This window comes from Choloepus didactylus, chromosome 1 (genome assembly GCF_015220235.1).
Source record: "Choloepus didactylus isolate mChoDid1 chromosome 1, mChoDid1.pri, whole genome shotgun sequence".
Classification (NCBI taxonomy): Eukaryota; Metazoa; Chordata; class Mammalia; order Pilosa; family Megalonychidae; genus Choloepus; species Choloepus didactylus.
The window spans coordinates 210874269-210893178 of NC_051307.1; the positions used below are offsets into that span (position 1 = coordinate 210874269).

Here is an 18910-nt window from a genome sequence, read left to right on the forward strand (position 1 = left end):
ATCTTTTCTATTTATGCTAATTTGAGTGGGTTTTTGTTCATTGCAAACGAATTTTCCCACAAATTATATAGTATTACCACTACAAATAAGCTTTGTACCTCATTCTTGACTTTAAATAAGTAAACCAAAGTTGTCAACAACAGAAATGAATGACATTTTATACAAGTAAGCATAATCTTAGGTATTCTCACTGATTCTTCTGCTATTTAAATTTTGACTTTTCAACTTAAATGACATTTCACCATGAATGACAACATCAAGCAACAAAAATAGCAAATATTGTTATTATTTTTAAACAGTAATAATTTAACTCATGTTCCATAGATTGATCTGCAGAATTTTTATAAACAGTGTTTGCTTAATTTGTCTTAGTATGAAATGCTAGATTCGAGAAATAAATATAGGTTATTTTTTTAAATCATTTACAGTTAGTCTTCATATCAAGGAACAAGCCATTTTCCAAGAAATAAACATTGAAAGTATATGCTAGACATGTTAAAAGAGGATAATTATTTGATAAAAATTTCATTATTGGATGAATATTTCCTGGTCTGTGGTATTGGTATGTCTTATACTTTCCAAGAATATATCTTATACTTTCCAAGAATAAAAAAGACTATACCCAGTCAAGAAAACTTTGGGGGGCAGGGGGAGGGACTCTGAAATCTGTAGAACAAATTCATTAAGTTTTCTTTATGTTTATTTAATCCTGTGGGTTGGGATAAAAGGGAAAAGCAGGTTTTAACTATGTAGGGGAACCTTCCTTTGAAGGTGGTTTTTCTCACTCTGGGTAGGTGGAGAAGGGGTGGTATGAATATCAAGTATGTTTTGGATCAAGCATTTGGATCAATAATGAATTAAAAACTAAGATTGTAATGATCAATGGGACCCAGTCAGAAAGATATTATGATGTATTAAATTTCTCTTTGTAAGATAAACTACTTGATCCAAGAAATATTTATATCTCCTTTTTTCCCTGAGTCTTAATAGGCAGTGTGAATCAGTGATAAGTGCTTCCTTTCCTACTTTCCCTTTGGTTTAGTGAAGGCATAATGAGAAGTTGATTCTGCTCTGATGAACAAGAACTGGGAAGGGGGATGCTATATGATATCTCAGTCGTGGTTCCAGATTGGGGGCTGTCATAGGATATTACTCTAATCCTCTGGCTCTCCCTTGATACAAAAATTAAAAATAGTGCACCTGACCAGGAGGAGCTGTTACCCTAACATTCAAGCAAAGCCAAACTCATCCCCAGGGGAAGCCTGCTTAGATATTCTGAGTGTTCTGGCCCGGATTAGGAGTGGATGGAGTTGGGGGCGGGGGCTAGAGGGATGCAGAGAGACTGGTACAATTTCTATTTAGGTTTCTTTTTATATGTTAATTACTCCAATATTAAAGAGTGCTTTCTTTGGTTGGGCTGAGAAGAAATGAAAGAGGTTGAAAATTAATAAAGTTAAACCACAGAAGTCATTGCGCAATATCATTTAATTGTACAAACTTGGGGTCTCACTTAATTTTTCTAGGCCCTAGTTTTCTAAGCTAGAAATGCAAAAGATGACTGATCTAAGGCCTCTTCCATGTATAATACTGTAAGATTCTATAAAAAGAGGTGTAATATCAAAAAAACATTTGGTTGTGTTAGATGAATTTGCAATAAATGCATTATTAGCTACAGATTACTTGGCTCCCTTCCTCCACCTGCCACCCTCAACTTTCCTGTCTCTCTCCCTGACAAACAAATGAAAAGGCAATGTCAGGAAAACATCCCTATTGGTTCCTAGAATGTCTGATTGTCCAACTAACCAGCAATTATCACCACATACATCAACCTCCAACCAGGAATAGAGGTAAGCCAAGTTATCAAACTCAAATTTTTAGAGGGAGAGTCAACTTAAACTTGAGTGAACCTGACTAGCCTGCCTTACCTATCCAATAATAATAAATATATTTAATTTTTTTCATTCTAAATTTATTTCTTCCATGTATAGGAGCCATATAGATCAGATCAGTTTTTGAATAATTGGACAGGAAGAGATTTTTTTCTTGTGTGTTTAAAGTTAGATTCTGTGTTTTAGTATTTTATCAATTTTTTCCTTTTCCAGGAAGCCTAATACAGCACTTTCCTCAGGGACTGGAAGCAAATCAGAATTTTAAGAATCAAAAGATTTTTACCTGTTGTTTCTTTGTTATCTCATTGGACATAATTTTAGCAGAGTCTAAGACTTTAATTGCACTCTCATCTTCTAAAATGTTCCCTTCTGAAGATGATAATGTTTCTAAAATTCTTCTTTCTATTTCTTTTAGTTGTTTCTTATTAGCTGCAGACTGAAGAATAAGAGCATTTCGTTCCTCTTCTAATTCTGGTCTAAAAAAACAAACATTTCACCTAAATTTGTAGTATTTTATCTAATCTATGTCTAAATATTATGTGTCACAATTTTGTAGACATTTAAGTAATTTTGCAGACATGTAACATAAACCAAGGTGATTAAGTTTCTTTATCCTAACACAAGGAAAAATTAGTTCATACAAACAATAATTTGAGAAATTTAAGCAAAAATGCATTAGTTGTATACATGTCAAGTGTGGCAATAACATTAATTTTTTTTGCAAAATATTACTTATAGTGTATATAGTTTTGTATTCTGCTTTTTCCTTCTTATCCTAAGCATTTTCTCATTTCATTAACATCCCATACAAAAGTCTTGAAATGCGTTTATGTTTATGTCTATAGCATAGATTCCTAGGAATAAAATTTCTGGCTCAAACACTCAGAAGTCAGTGATGGCACATCATCTGAATCATACTAATCTTACTGAAAGTCAAATATAACATCGTCCAATTGTAACTTACTTGTTATAGGCTGTTTATTTTAAAGGATTATGTAATTATTTAACTTATAATAACAAAATGCAAAATTTGACAGTATAATGAAACAATCACAAAATAAAAGTATTAATGGACTACAAATATTCCTCTCAGGACCATTTGGAAGCATCTAAGAAAAGACATACCTTTCCTTTGCAACAACAATACCTAGTAACTGATCTTCGAGTCCTTCTGGTGTTATCATGAAATTGAGCAAAGACACCTTTGTAGCCAACTCTGGCATATAGTGTGGATTTCTCAGTTTTGTGGTGATATAAAATTTGAAATCAAAAGAATACTCAATAATGACTTCACCAAGTCTGATGCAATCAATGCCACCTATATTTCAGAAAATAAGTGTATAATAAATAAGCCAAAGTTACACAGCCCCTCCCACAATGTACTTGTAAGGCCTTGCCTAGGTTACAAACAAAGGATACTAAAGTAATTTAAAAGAGAAAACAGATAAGACAAAAGTCACAGACACCAGGGCAAGTAGGCAATTATACAGCAGAACTCATTCTGGATTAGTATTGAACTTTTTTTTTCTGGTTGTCACAGTCTTCTAAATCAAGATTCTTTTGGAGTTTCCTTCCTCCATCAATTTTCAATGATGGTTTCAAATTATTTATACAAGATTAAAGCTATTAAAGGTACTAGAGTTTGGCAGAGCTAACATTTTCATAAGCAGAAAGATGTAAGATGAGCAATGCTTATCTAAAGTCAAGTCTGGCTTGCATTCACGATCATTATCCTTAATAATGGGCTTTGTGTGTGGTCTCTGGTCACAAGATAAAGGAATTTTAGGCTGGCTTCAACTTCTTTATGATCCCTATAGAACAACAGTCTAGATAGCAGTGGTTCAGGTAATGAAGAGAGGGCAAGGCATTAATTTTAGAATACCTGACCAAAGTTCATTCCTGATAGCTTACTCCAAATCTCCTGTCACCCATAACAATGATACAAAGAAGTTTTAAGTTATTAACATTATCTTTAGTTCTATGTAGTACTTTTTCTTCCATCTCTAAATGATAATCCAAACATCTTTCAATTCTAAAAACTGATAGTGTATTCTACCTTGTTTAAAAGTTTGCCTAAGTAGTAAGGGCTCCAAAGAGGGATCCAGTTCTTCACCAACATTTTCTAATAGAAGTGGAGTTCCAAATTGAATACAGTTTTCCAATGTTCTCATATAGTCTGAATCTGATAGTTTAATAACACTAAGCTGGTTTTCCTTCTCAGAGTTTTTGATCCACTTATTGGCTTGACCCTGGGGGTCAATCATTAAAGGCCTAGAATATAAAAAAGAATAAAATTCAGAAGGCGATAAAGAAATGCTGATATTCCTTTAGAAATATATAGTTTAAATAATAAACACCATTATCAACATTTTCAGTTACAAAGTGTTTCACATAGACCAATGTCATCAACATGGTTACATAAGATATCCCCTGAAAAAAACCTCCCCAGGGATTCAGCACACTAAAGGACAAATCTGACTTGCTTAGAATTCTGGAGGGCAATTGAGACTGGAGAAGGACTCCACTTATGCTGAATCAAAGAAAAAGGAAAACACCAGGTAGGGAGCTTCCATTCCAGACTTGCTGGTCTATAACCTCTCCCTCACTCGGTCCATGCAGCTTTAGGGAGTTGCTCAGAGGCAGTGGCACAAATCCCTCCCACCTCCCACAGGGGACAGCAGCGATAGAACCCCATGCACACCCAGGCACAGAGACCCAAGTCAACAGAGACCCAGGAGAGACCACAAGCTGCTGAGGAGTACTGCATAGAAAAGTGCCCTGGTGGGTGGGGAGTGGGGGTGGGTGAACAGCAGTAAAACTGTGGATGGAAAGTGCTGCAGTCACCAATCTAGTGTCTGTTGACTGGGCCACAGAACCACAAAATAGACTTTTCTAGAGTGATCTACCTTTCTAGAATGACTCCATCTGGCTTCCTGGGGCATAAACCAGAAGCAGAAAAGCCTCACAGAGAAATAAGAAAGGAGAGGGGTTGTTAAACTGAATTGCTGCAAGACAGGAGAGTACCAGAAATGAAAAGAGTGAGGAAAATGGGGCACTGAATGGAAGAGGGAATTTAAACAAATCATAGGAGCTGGGGAGATAATTCTACACAAAAACAGAACAGAACAGATCAAGATTCATGAAGAAGAAACAGAAGAAAGGAAATTTTCTCCTGTAGGTGAAACAATTACACAAAAAGTGCAATCTTAAAAAATTGTTCCACATATCCAGGGCAAGAATCAGATGAAGAAGAGCTGAGAAAAATCAGATCAGTTAAACACAGACTATTATTCTAAAGGTCTAGAATAAGTTGGACCAAGCATCAAAGATGAGCCTTAACACAAAGCCAGTCAACAATAAAATCCTAGGCAAGAGGTAGAAACTGACCTTCAGAGTTAACTGATCAAGATAATCAGATGCCTAGACATCAGCAAAAAATTACAAGCCATACTAAGAAAGAAGAAGATATGGTTCAGTCAAGAGACCAAATTAAAACTTCAGAGGAGACAGAATTTGGAACAACTAATCAAAGAGGTTCAAACAAATCTTCTAAACCAAATCAAAGTGATGAAGGAAAATGTGCACAGAGATAAAGGATATTAAGAAGACTATGTATGAGCATAAAGAAGAATTTGAACGCATAAAAAGAAACATAGCAGAAATCATGGGGATGAAAGACACAATAGTAGAGATTAAAAATACACTAGAAGCATACAACAGCAGATTTTAACCAGCAGAAGAAAGAATCCATGAACTAAAAGAAAGGAAAATCAAAATCATACAGAAAGAAGAACACATAGAGAAAAGAACAGAAAAAAATGAGCAGTGTCTCAGGGATTTTAGTGACAGCAGGAAGCACAAAAACATATGCATCATGGGTGTTCCAGAAGGAAAAGAAAAGGGAAAGGAGGCAGAAAGAATATTTGAGGAAATTAAGACTGAATATTTCCCAACTCTCATGAAACACATAAATATACATGTCCAAGAAGTTTCAATGTATTCCAAACAGAAATAATCCTAATAGAACCTACTCTGAGACACACACTGATCAAAATTCAAATACCAAAGATAAAGAGAGAATTCTGAAAACAGCAAGAGAAAAGCAATTTGTCACATACAAGAAACACTCAATAAGACTAAGCGTGGATTTCTCATCAGAAACTATGGAGGAGAGAAAGTTGTATATTTAAGGCATTGAAAGAGAAAAGCTGCCAGCCAAAAATTCCTTAACCAGCAAAACTGTTCTTCAAAAATGAGGGGGAGTTTTAAATATTCACAGATAAACAGGAACTGAGAGAGTTCATCAACAAGAGACCTGCCCTACAAGAGTTATTAAAGGGAGTTCTGCAGATTGAAAGGAAAAGACAAGAGAAAGTGGCTTGGAGTAGTGTGAAGTGAAGTATATCAGTACGGGTAACCAAAAGAGTAAATGCAAAACCCAAAAGTACTGTATCCTCAATATACAACTCTATTCTTCAATTCCTATGAGAGTGAGATACAACTGAACAAGTAAAAGACATATTTCCTGATAATGAACATGCAAAATAAAAAATGATAAAGTGGGACAAAAAAAACAAAGAGAGGAAACAGCAGATATGAGAGCAGAGGATATGCATGCTATCGAAGTTAGGTTAGTATCTGTTCAGATTAGTAGGTAATAGATGTAGGATGTGTAATATAAACTCCAGGGCAACCAAAAAAGAAAGTATTTTAAAAATATACAGAAAAAGAAATGAGGAAGAGATCAGATATATTCCAAAAAATCAACTATATAGAAAAGGAGGTTAAAATAAGGAAAAGATAAAAAAAAAGAGAGAGAGATGACATATAAAAACCAAATGATAAAATGGTTGAAGTGCTGCCTTTACAGTAATAACATTGAATATTAATGGATTAAACTCATCAAAAGATAAAGAGTGGCAGGATTAAAAAAAAAAAAAAAAAGCGTAACCCAACTATATGACATTTATAAGAGACTCGCCTTAGTCCCAAAGACACAAATGTGTTGAAAATGAAAAGTTGGAAAAAGGAATTCTATGCAAATAGTAAACAAAAAAGAGTTGGTGCAGTTATACTAATAGCAGACAAAAGAAACATTAAGTTGAAGCTGTTATAAAGACAAAGAAGGACACTATATATCAATAAAAGGGGCAATCAACCAAGAAGAAAACAATAAATATTTATGCGCCTAAACATGGTGCTCAAAACATGAGACAAAACACTGGCAAAACTGAAGGGAGAAATAAACATCTCTACAACAATAGTTGGAGAAACCAATATACCACTCTCATCAATAGATAGACCATCTAGATAGAAGATCAACATGGAAACAGAGAACTTAAATAAATGCACTTACCTAACAGACATATACAGAACATTGCACCCCCAAGACATCAAGATATACATTCCTGAAGTACACATGAATCATCACCCAAGAAAGACCACATGTTGGGTCACAAAACAAGTCTCAATAAATTTAAAATGATTAAAATTAAACAAAGCATCTTCTCTGACCATAATGGAATGAAGCTGGAAATCAATAACATGCAGAGAACAGGAAAAGCCACAATTTACGGAAATTAAATAACACACTCTTAAACAATCAGTGGGTGTCAAAGTAAAAATTACAATGGAAATCAATAAGTATTTGAGACAAATGAAATAAGACCATATCATATCAAAACTTATGGGAGGCAGTGAAGGCTGTGCTGAGATGGAAATTTAATCTTAAATGCCTACATTAAAAAAGAAGGAAGCTAAAATCAAAGACTTAACTGCCTACCTGAAGGAAGTAGAAAAAGAATAGCAAACTAATTTCAAAGCAATCAAAAGCAAAGAAATAAAAGATTAGTGCAGAAATCAGTGAAATTGAGAAAAAAAGTATTAACAAAACCAAAAGTTGATTCTTTGAACAAAGATCAATAAAATTGACAAACCCTTAGCTAGACTGACAAGGAAAAAAAGAAGACACAAAAAAGAAAAGATGAAATAAATGGAGAAAAAGACCCCCTTAATATATGAGAAGACTCCACTTTTGCATTTCACTCCAAAATAATCTCTAAATGCAATACAATTCCAATAAAAATTCCAGTTATGTTTTTCATGGAAATTGACAAGCTGATCCTAAAATTCACATGGAAGAATAAATGGCCAAAAATATATTAGATGACACTAAAAAAATCAAAGATGGTATTGCAGGTCAGATACCCCAGAAATCAGACTCTGAGATGGATATTTTCCTGCAGGAAGTTTATTAAAGAGTGGTTTTAGGATTAAGACCCATGAGGAAAGGAGAGCAAGCAGGATTTGGCAAAGGGAGAAGCCGTGTTGCAGTGCAGTCAACAAAAGTTTCAGCCAACCCCAGGGTTAGCTCTGAAGCTGGGAAGGCCCTTCAGAATTATCCTCAGTTGGGATGAGGTGGTCAGACCCTTATATGCCCACATAAATTGGATGCAAGTTGTCCCACCACACCCTCACCTAGAAGGGGGCATGACCTTGGGTGAGAGAGTTTTCTTCAGCTGAGAGTAATTCATGTATGGGGATCTGGGCAGCATAGCATATTGTCACTACAGATGGACAGATGAGCCTGTACCAGATATATCAAGACTTACTATTATAGTTATTAAGGTAGCATAGCACTTATGCAAGGACACAAAACTAGAACAGAACAGTGAGACTGAAAATGAATACATGTGCATGCACACACACAGATACACATGCACATTTTCAAGAGCTTGTTTTGTGACAAAGATAGCATTACAAATCACTGAGGAAAGGATGGATAACTCAGTAAACAGTGCTGTGGTAAATGGCAGTGATTATGAAAAAATAAATAAAATTATATTATCTTTTATCATTTCCAAAGATGCAAAAAGACGCAAGCACCAGAGTCTTAACTGTAAAAAACACACTGCTTTCCCAGCCCACTATGATTCTTTCTCTGAGAACTATCCTCTTGGCCTCCAATACAGGTGTTTGTCACTGTATTGGCTTGGCCCCCTGCCAAAGGAGACTAGACCCAGGCCCCAAGCTTGACAAATCCAATGTTCACTCACAGGAATTAGAATTGGGACTTGATGGTTCTGGTTATTTTACTCTATTCAATTGAATGTTTTGTGAACTCAGGAACTGAGACTTCTATAGTGAGTGGCCATGATCACAGAGGAACAGAAGCAGCCCATCTGCAGAGGTAGACTAATGAAGTAGAGGCATAGATAATAATGTATAAGATAAGTCCTACGGCCCTAGAGAGAAAGAGAGATTTCAAAATGGCTGCCTTAGTTACTAAAGGTTTCCCATTTTCACCTGCTGACCCAAATTTTTCTCTGAGATACTCTCAAGATGGTTTAAAGTGAATAACCAAAAATGTGAACATTAGCTACATTATTGGGTTTCACTGTCAGGAAGTACATGGAGGGGAGTAAGCCTCTTTAGTCACTTATATTGATGTCAAGAAGGATCATAACCATAAATGACCACACTGGACCCATTAGGCAAGAAGTAGAGTCTACATGAAGGAATATAAGTCTGGAGACTCATCCCCCCAAACTCAACAGGTTTATGGCCTGGTGACCAAGTAATGTAAAATAACATGTAGAGATGGTAACTCCATTGGAATGTTATTTTATTAGACTTATTGTCCTTCTGTCAGAAAATGAGATTCTTGTCCTTAATTTATACACTTCCCAGAAACTTCTGATTTCTTTGAATTTCAGTTAAGGTTTACAACTATCTCAACAGCATTTTCTGAACTGTAATTTAAAAAAATCTGAATGGCCATCAAATGCATGGAAATGGTTTCTAAAACAGAATTAATAAATAACCAAGAGTCTGTTAAATAGAACTCTTTCCGTACACTACCAGAGAACACTTTTTTGAGTAGTTAAAATAAACTCACAAATTAAAATAAATATTGCTAATTGTTTAGAAGTTCCAACCTAAGGATGTCCATTCCCAAGTAAAATTTTGAGTGAATAAACACTCAAAACATGATTACTATATCCTCACATTTTTTAGAACAATACTAAGAATATAAAGGAGAATTAAATGTCTTGAGTATATAGAAAAGTTTCCAAATAATAAAAAAACAAACAATAACTCAAACTTTTGGAATTTAAGATTTCCCTATATTGTTAATTTTTCTCTTGCTCCAAAAGAACAATGATATCCATGAAGCTGCATAAATGATCAAGTTATAGTATCTTGCAAATGGATAGAAATACCCAGAAAATAGACACATTTATAGCCAAAAATTGGAAACAGGTGCCCACAGATAGAATGCATAAACAGTGATATAGTTATATAATATTTCATTCAGCAATAAAAAGGAATAAACTACCAATGCAGGGAGTAATATATTAGAATTTTAAAAATAATATGCTGAGTGGAATAAGCATTATACAAAAGATCATACATTGTATGATTCCATTTATACAAAGTTGTGGAATAGGAAAAACTAACCAATGAGAGAGAAAAATCAAAACAATTATTTTCTGGGGTGGGGTGGGCAGAAATTTACTGGAAGGGACATGGAACCTCCTGAAATAATGATCATGTTCCACAGAGATTTGATTGCACAGGTGCATACTTTCATTGGAAATCACTGAATGGTATGCTTAAGTTTTGCGGATTTCATTATATGTAAGTTTTACCTGAAAAGACAACAACAAAAAAACCATAAACAAATACTTACCTTTAGTTAATGATATGCATGTGAAATATTTGGGGGAAAGTATATTCATGTCTGCAACTTAAATTGAAATACATAAAAAAGATAGGTTGATGGATGGATAGAGGGATGAATAGAAATGTGATAAAGCAGAAAGTTTAGTAAAATGTTAATTGCAGAATCTAGGAAGTGGTGGCTATATATGAGTGCTAACTATAAAATTCTTTCAACTTTTATATATAGTTGAAAAATTTCAAATGGAATAATAGGAAAAATAGTTGTGTTCCTTACCAGCGCCTAGAGTTATTCACAATCACTCCATTATCTATGGAGAAAGTATCTGTTGGCAATCCAGCAATATTCCAAGCTCTAATTTTTACTGGATCACCCAAGGTCTTACTCAATGAGAACTCCTCTGAACATGGGATTTTTTTCTCCTGTAAGAAATAAACAAAACTCTGATGATATTTTATCTTACTTATTCAAATATTTAAAAATACTGATTTAACTGTCATTAGTATTATTTAACAACTGAGGAACAGAAAAAAACTGAATTAAAAGTTGGTATAGAAGTATTTTACTGATCAAACAAAGCAAAAACAGGAAGACCCCATATTTTCAGTGATTCCTTCCCTTCACTGTCCTTCCCCCAAATTATCCTTTCCTCCAAAATACCCCCAAAGGTATTTTAAATGTTCTAAAAAGAAAATTATGTAGTATAAAACCATTACCTTACACAACATGCTCCAATCTATTGTACATGTTTGTCGAAAACCAGAAGTGAAAGCGCCAAGGTAGGCTATTACTCCTGCTGATACTAAGACATCACCAGTCAAATTATCATATACTATCTGAAGGTCATCTGCAGCTTGAGCCCATCTGTGCATTCAACCAAAGGCAAAACAGATTCATAATAAGAATTATGGAAGACAATAATGAAAGAGCAAGAAACTTCTAGTTCATATTCTCTAATAAAAATTTTTGACATGTTGGCACTAGCTTATCTGCAAAATAAGGAGGTTGGATCCCTTTTGTAGCTAAAATGCTATGATACATATCTATAATATGTAAGTGACAATCCACCTTTCATTATTAGAATATTAGGCATTTCTTTCAGGATTTCTTGGCCCTCAGAAAAAGCAAAAACAGACAAACAAAACAGCAGCATTTTGCTTAATAATTTTCTCTAAGATGATTTGGTCTAGTAGTCTAGAAATCTGTTTCAATATTTATTGTTAGGCTATAAAACACAGGCATATTTGCAGTTCATTACCAAAAATTACATTTAAGTTGTGTAGAAGTTGACATACTATTGCCATGGTTGATATGCTTTTCTATTTAAACCCTTAAATAAAAAAGTACATTCCCAAACCATCTAATCTATACTACAAAGTATTGTCAAAGGCATATTACCTTATCATGTTAGTAAGTCAACAAATATAATTAATAAATGGGATAGTTGGCTGGTGTAAATAAGTAGATTAGGAAAGAGCTAACTGGCTTTGTTAGATCAAGCCAATTATATCTTTGAAATACATTTTAACCAAGTGAGACATACATTTATTCTTCTAACATTTTATTAAGAAATATTTCAAACAACTGAAAGAATCATACTAATGAGCACCCACACACTCACCACTCTGTTTCAAAAATTCTAATTTGCCTTCTGTGTGTGTGTAAAACCATCTACAGACACTATCCTTGACACTGACATTCCTGTTTGAAGATATCAGGCCAGTTGCTTTGTAGCACGTCCCACATTTTCAACCAGCCATTTTAACTCAGTAATCATAAAACTACCCCCAAGAAAACCACACCTTCAAGCCTGGTAGTCTTAAATTTCATTAAAATGAGTAGAAATCTGACCTTGATTTTTCTCCACCCAGTCCTCCAATTAGTTTTGAAGCCCTTTCAAGTTTCTTAGCACAGAGATCCACCTGATCTTCTAGACGAGCCTTTTCTTCAGTTTTCTCACGAAATATTTTTTGTAAATTTTCCAAATGATTTTCTACTTCTGTCAGTTCAGCTCTCTTCTGATTCAGAAGCTCCATTGTCTCAGCTAAAGACTTCTGAGCTTCTGTTAGGCGGGCTTTCTTTGGAGCCACTACCTATTTGAGAACAATATATGCAGATTTGTCATACAGTATATAAAATTAATATCTATATAATGCTTTTATAGATATTATGGATAAGGAATGTGTTATAATAACAATTCTACAGGCTAAACATTTTGTCATAAACCTTACATCATATTTTACATACAAATAAAGTGAAATTTACCAATATTTTATAAAATATAAATCATTCTGATCTAGCAAACTATCACTTATAAATATAGATTATTCAGGACTGGCAAAATGTCACAAATAGGAATTTGAATTTTTTATAAAAATAATAAAAAGTCACTACTCAAGTTTTGTCAAAAAGAGAAAAACATGTAACAGGAAATAGTGTTTAAAATACACAAATATGCCTTTTTCTTTTGCATCTCCAAGACTATGATCTTCTTTCTAGTCAACCAAAGGCATACATCTGCCTTGAGGGGATTAATGCAGATAGAAAGAAAGCACTCAGTTTTCAAAACCAAAACTGAATTTGTGTGTCCTCAAGAAATCTTGAAAAGCAAGACTTTGTTGAGAGAAAAGGGATTTTCTAAAGTTCTTGTTTTGTTATGCTCATTCTTGATATAAGAATGAGATTTGACCAACTTGATCATTGAGTATACTATAAACCACAGGGAGAAAGAACTTAGATGACCAAAGAGTCTGTGCCACTAAGAAATGTGGGAGACCTAACCCTTCTGGTGCACTGTCATGAATGAAGCTGAGGGCAAAAAGAGAAGGGGAGGCAATGTGTCAGACACTGAAATCCTAAAGGGGGAACATGTAATAAGTTGATAGAAAGGAAAAAGCTTCCCTGAGTGCTTTGACTTCTGTGCTGCATAGAAGGGATCCAGAAGAGTCTACATGCCCTATGAGACAGCAGAAATTAGTACTGAGAGCCAGCAGACCTGTCATGAGACTACTGTGGAAGGGTCAAGATGCTCAAAAGAAGGCTATATAAAATAAAATAATAAATAATTTTATTTATTTAATAAGTTTATACAGGTTTATTGCCTAGAACTAACAATCTAAGGCCTTATCACTTGATAGGAACATAATGTACCTCCTTTAGGAATCTTTTCTTAATTGTTACAGCCTGATCATTCAGTCTATCTTCTGAGATCATAGCTATTATATGTTTTCATCTGCCTTTTAATTTTATTTCTTGCTTACCTGAGTATAATCTGCAAACTATTAGAGCTCATGACCTGTATTTCCCCAGTCTTTTGCTTCCCAAATTTACAAAATGTTCTTAACTATTCTCTCCTCTCCCAGAAATTTGGACCCAGTGGGTGGTCCCTAAAAGGCTTCCTATCAATGCATACTATTGCTTCAGGAGATCTTTCCATGCTCTACCTCCTAACCCTACTGAATCTTCTTAATTATGACCCTTTGGTTCCAGTTCCAGTCTATTTTTAATCTACTACTTTGCCCTTAATACTGTGGATTTTTCTTGCTTCTGCTCTCCCCAATACTGTGGATTTTTCTTTGCTTCTGCTTCCCCTAATCAAACCTAATTCACCTTTGCCTCAGGGCCCAATAGCTATAGGTGAGTCCAACCAAATTGCAATGATCATCCCAGCTCCCACAGCACTATTCCCACATCAGCTCCAAAAGGTTATGCCACATGCAAGCACTTTCTTCATCTACTAGATACTTTGTCAATGTCTGATTACGCTGCAGCAGGACAAATTCTTCCTGGAATCATTTTTAGAAACCTCTAGTAAATGTATACATAGACTTTAGTTTCTGGGACAATTTTAGTAGAAAATGGATGTGCTTATCCTCAAAATACCTTTGCAACTCTGTCATACACTTCCATTGCCATGATCCACTTGCACAAACCCTCAGCCGCAGAAGAAGCTTTAGCAACCTTAGGAGGGTCAAATTCAGGGTTTGATAAATATTCACTACGAATCTTCTGCATAACAGTCACCTACATAGCAAATATTTAGAGTTTTAAATTTTAACATATATCACAATCATAAAATAAAAAAATAATTACATACAATAAAAACATTTGTATAAAATAAAACTATTTTTAAACCACAATCAATTCTTCAAGATAAATTTTTAATAGTCACAATAGTTTTAAAATAGGTACAACAGTAGCAGAAACACAAGTCCATTTGTGGGCAAAATGTGCAAACAAATTACAGATATTGAGACAAGGCATGTCTTCCAAATAATTAAACAACTTTCTTGGAATTCCAGTCATCCAAGAGAGTGGTGAAAGTTGCTCTGGGGTGCTATTTCCCCATACAATCTTTTAACAACTAGCAAAAACTGGCAAAGCAATCTTCCTCAAAACTCCAGAAAAGTTACAGGGTTACAGTAATTAGATGAGTGCTGAATCAAGAAAACTTAGCTTTAGAAAAAGTAAATGAAGCTCATGGTGCTCTTGCTGGTCCATGCTCTACTGTTCCCCACAAGGTATAGAAACAGTCTACCCCCATTTTGAGTCCCTGGCCCTGTTTCCAGAGGTAGCAGAGTAACACCTAGGTGGATAGTGGAGTGCCTGCATGTCAATGCCAATCTATCAAGTGGCAGCCTGAAAGACTGAAACAGGAAATTCATCTCTGGCTTGCCCTCCCAGAACTTGTCCTGCAGGTAGAAACAGGTTGTTGGTAGCTAAAGAAGTGCAAAAAACAATTAAGTCAAAGTGGATTAGGGCACAGAATTACCTGCTTTTAGACAGAGAAGACCACTCAGGAAGGAGGGAGTAGAGGGGGTATTTTTGAATTTCTACAAGTGGGGGAATTCTTAAGGCCATGATCAATCAAGCACATGCCCAGGACAAGATGTAGGCTCAAAAAAGATGGAGAGGAAACTGCGCTTCACTTTCACCTCAGGCTGATAATTTCTGATTTGAGGGGCGGGGGGGGAGATAAATTCTGAAGGACAGCACCAGCCAGAACAGGGCCAATTTTCAAAGACAGCGAAAGGTATTTTTCTTTTTTTTTGCATTGGTTTGTTTGTTTTGATTAGCTTCTGGCCGTCTAGGCAATCTCTGTCATGTCACCAGCTAGAGACAAACTTAAGGAACAGACAGCTCAGAGACTAAATCCCAGAGTTAACATTTTAAAATATTAAAAAGTACAGTGTTCAACAAGCAATTACAAGACAAACAAAGAAACAGGAAATTATGTCCCATCCAAAGGAACAAGATAAAAATCAAAAAACTAATAGTGAAGAAGACTGGACTTTGAAGATACTGAAAAGACTTTCAAAAATGATCTTCAATATGCTTAAGGAGATAAAGGAAAATACAAAGAAAGACAAGAAAATCAAGAAAATGGTGAGTGAATAATATGAGAATCTCAATAAAGAGATAGAAAAATTTAAAAGGAACCAAACAGAAATATCGGAGTTGAGGACCACAATAACTGAAATTAAATTCCCTAGAGGGTATCAAGAGAAGACTGGAGCTGGCAGAAGAAATTATGTCATCTTGAAGACAAGACAATTGAAATGATTCAGGCTGAGGAAAAAAAAAAGAATGGAAAAAAGTGAACAGAGCTTAATAGACTTATGGGACACCATAAAGTATACAATGTATGTATTATGCAAGTCCCAAAAGGAGAAGAAAGAGAGATGGGACAGAAGGAATAATGACAGAAAACTTCCCAGAAGTCCAACAAATCCCAAACAGGATAAACTAGAAGAAAACCATGACTAGACATACAGCAGTCAAGCTGTCAAATGCCGAGGACAAGGAGACAGTGCTGAAAGTTGCAAGAGAAGAGTAATACATTGTGTAAAAGGGAGTCCCAATAAGATTAAGCACTGATTCCTCATCAGAAACCATGGAAGCAAGAAGGCAAGGGGACAAAATATTTAAAGATCCAAAAAAAAAAACAGTTGCCAACCGAGAATTATATCCAGCGACAGTCTTTCAAAAATGAGGTACTAAAAGAAAAAAAAAAAATGAGGTAGGAGAAAGACATTCCCAAATATATGAAAGTTGAGAGAGTTCATCACCACTAGACCCTTCCTACAAGCAATACTAAAGGAAGTTCTTCAGACTGAAAGGAAAGGACATAAAATGCGGATTGAAGCAACATATAGAAATGAAGAGCTCCAGTAAGGGTAATTTTATAGAGAATCATAAATGCCAGAACTAATGTATTTTTTGTTGTAACTGCAATTTTTATTTCTTACAGGTTCTAAAATGCAAATGCATAAAAGTAATGACAAATCTGTTTGGACGTACAATGTATAAACATACAGTATGTAACAAGTACAGCAAAAAAGGTGGGGGGAATGGAGGAGTATAGGAAAAGTGTATGTCTATACTACTGAAGTTTAGTTGGCATCAAAACAAAATGACTGTTATAGATTTAGGTTGTTAAATATAAGCCCCAAGGTAACCATGAAGAAAATATCTGAAAAGTATATAGAGAAAGAAATGAGAAGGGACTCAAAATGGTACTATGCAAAAAAAATCAAATAAACATGAAAGCAGGAATTAACAGAATAATTGAGGGACAAAAATGTTATAAGACTTATAAATAGCAAAAGCAGAAAAGAAAGCCCTGAATTATCAGTGGTTACTTTAAATGTAAATGAATTAAACTTGCCAGTCAAAGGCAGAGACTGGGAGAATGGATTAAAAAAACACGACCCAACCATATGCTATTTACAAGAGACTCGCCTTAAATTAAAAAACACAGAAGGTTGAAAGTGAAAGTATGGGAAGAATATCCCATGGAAACAGTAACCAAAAGAAAGCTGAGGGGGCTATACTAATATCAGATAAAATAGATTTTAAGTCAAAAACTGTTACAAGGGACAAAGAAGATCACAATATACTGATTAAAGGGTCAACTGAACAAAAAGACATGAAAATTATATATGTATACACACACACACACACACACACACACACACATCCCTAATGGCAGAATTCCAAAATATATGAAGCAAATACTGATGGAATTGAAGTGAGAAATAAATGATTCCATACTATTATTGAAGATTTCAATATGCCACTTTCAGTAATGGATAGAACATCTAGACAGAAGATCAATAAGGAAATAGAAGACTTGAACAACACTCTAAACCAACTAGAACTAACAGACATATATAGAGCACTCACTCAACACCAGCAGAATATACACTATTCTCTAATGCACATGTGTCATTCTCCAGGATAGAGAATGTTAGGTCCCAAAACAGTCTCAATAAATTTAAAAATACCGAAATCATACATTTTCTCTTCTGCAACCACAATGGAATGAAGCTAGAAATCACTAACAGAGGGAGAAATAGAAAATTCACAAAGTATGTGGAAATAAAACAATGAACTCCTAAATAACCATGGGTCAAAGAAGAAAGCATAAGGGAATATATGAAATATTTAAGGCAGATGAAAATGAAAACACAACATACCAAAACTTATGGGATGTGGCAAAGGAAGTCCTGAGAGGAAAATTTATAGTTCTAAATGTTACATTAAAAAAGAAAGATCTCAAATCAGAGACCAAACTTCAGAACTAGAGGATCTAAAAAGAAGAGCAAACTAAACCAAAAGCAAAATGAAAGAAGGGGGGAGAAAAAACAAAGGTTAGAGCAGAGATAAATGAAATACAGAATAAAAAACAAAACAGAGAATCAATGAAAACAAAAGGTGATTCTTTGAAAAGATCAATAAAATTGGTAAACCTTCAGTGAGACTGACAAAGAAAAAAAGAGAGGATGCAAGTAATTAAAATTAGGCATGAAAAAGAGGACATTACTACTGACTTCACTGAAATAAAAAGAATTATAAGAGGATACTATGAACAACTCTATATCAATGAAATAGAAAATCCAGATAAAATGAACAAATTCCTAGAAACACAAAAACTACCTACATTGACTGAAAAAGAAATAAAAGATCTCAAGAAATCAGTAACAGGTAAAGAGATTGAATCACTAATCAAAAACCTCCCCAAAGAGGTAGAGTAGGAACATGTTGGAAGTAAAGTAGTTACCTTGGAAAAAAAAAAAGAAAAACTTCCCCAAAGAAAAGCCTAGGCCCAGATGGCTCCACTGGTAAATTTTACCAAATATTCCAAAGAGGAATTAACACCAACTCTACTCAAACACTTCTAAAAAAACTGAAAAGAAGGGATCACTACCTAACTCATTCTGAGGCCAACATCACCCTAATACCAAAGCAAGATAAAGATACCACAAGAAAAGAAAATTACAGTACAATACCTTTATAAATATAGATGCAAAATTCCTTAACAAAATATTAGAAAACT

General features: G+C 34.6%; 1 protein-coding gene across 1 annotated transcript in view; it reads right to left on the bottom strand.

Moving 5' to 3' along the window:
- The window catches only part of DNAH12 (dynein axonemal heavy chain 12), a 304653-nt gene that overhangs the window by 63543 nt on the left and 222200 nt on the right, over positions 1–18910 (bottom strand). The window contains 7 exon segments of the mRNA XM_037798810.1: positions 2173–2365; positions 3015–3207; positions 3946–4160; positions 10849–10994; positions 11289–11436; positions 12424–12665; positions 14455–14595. Of these exon segments, the coding sequence (XP_037654738.1) occupies positions 2173–2365; positions 3015–3207; positions 3946–4160; positions 10849–10994; positions 11289–11436; positions 12424–12665; positions 14455–14595 (1278 nt within the window).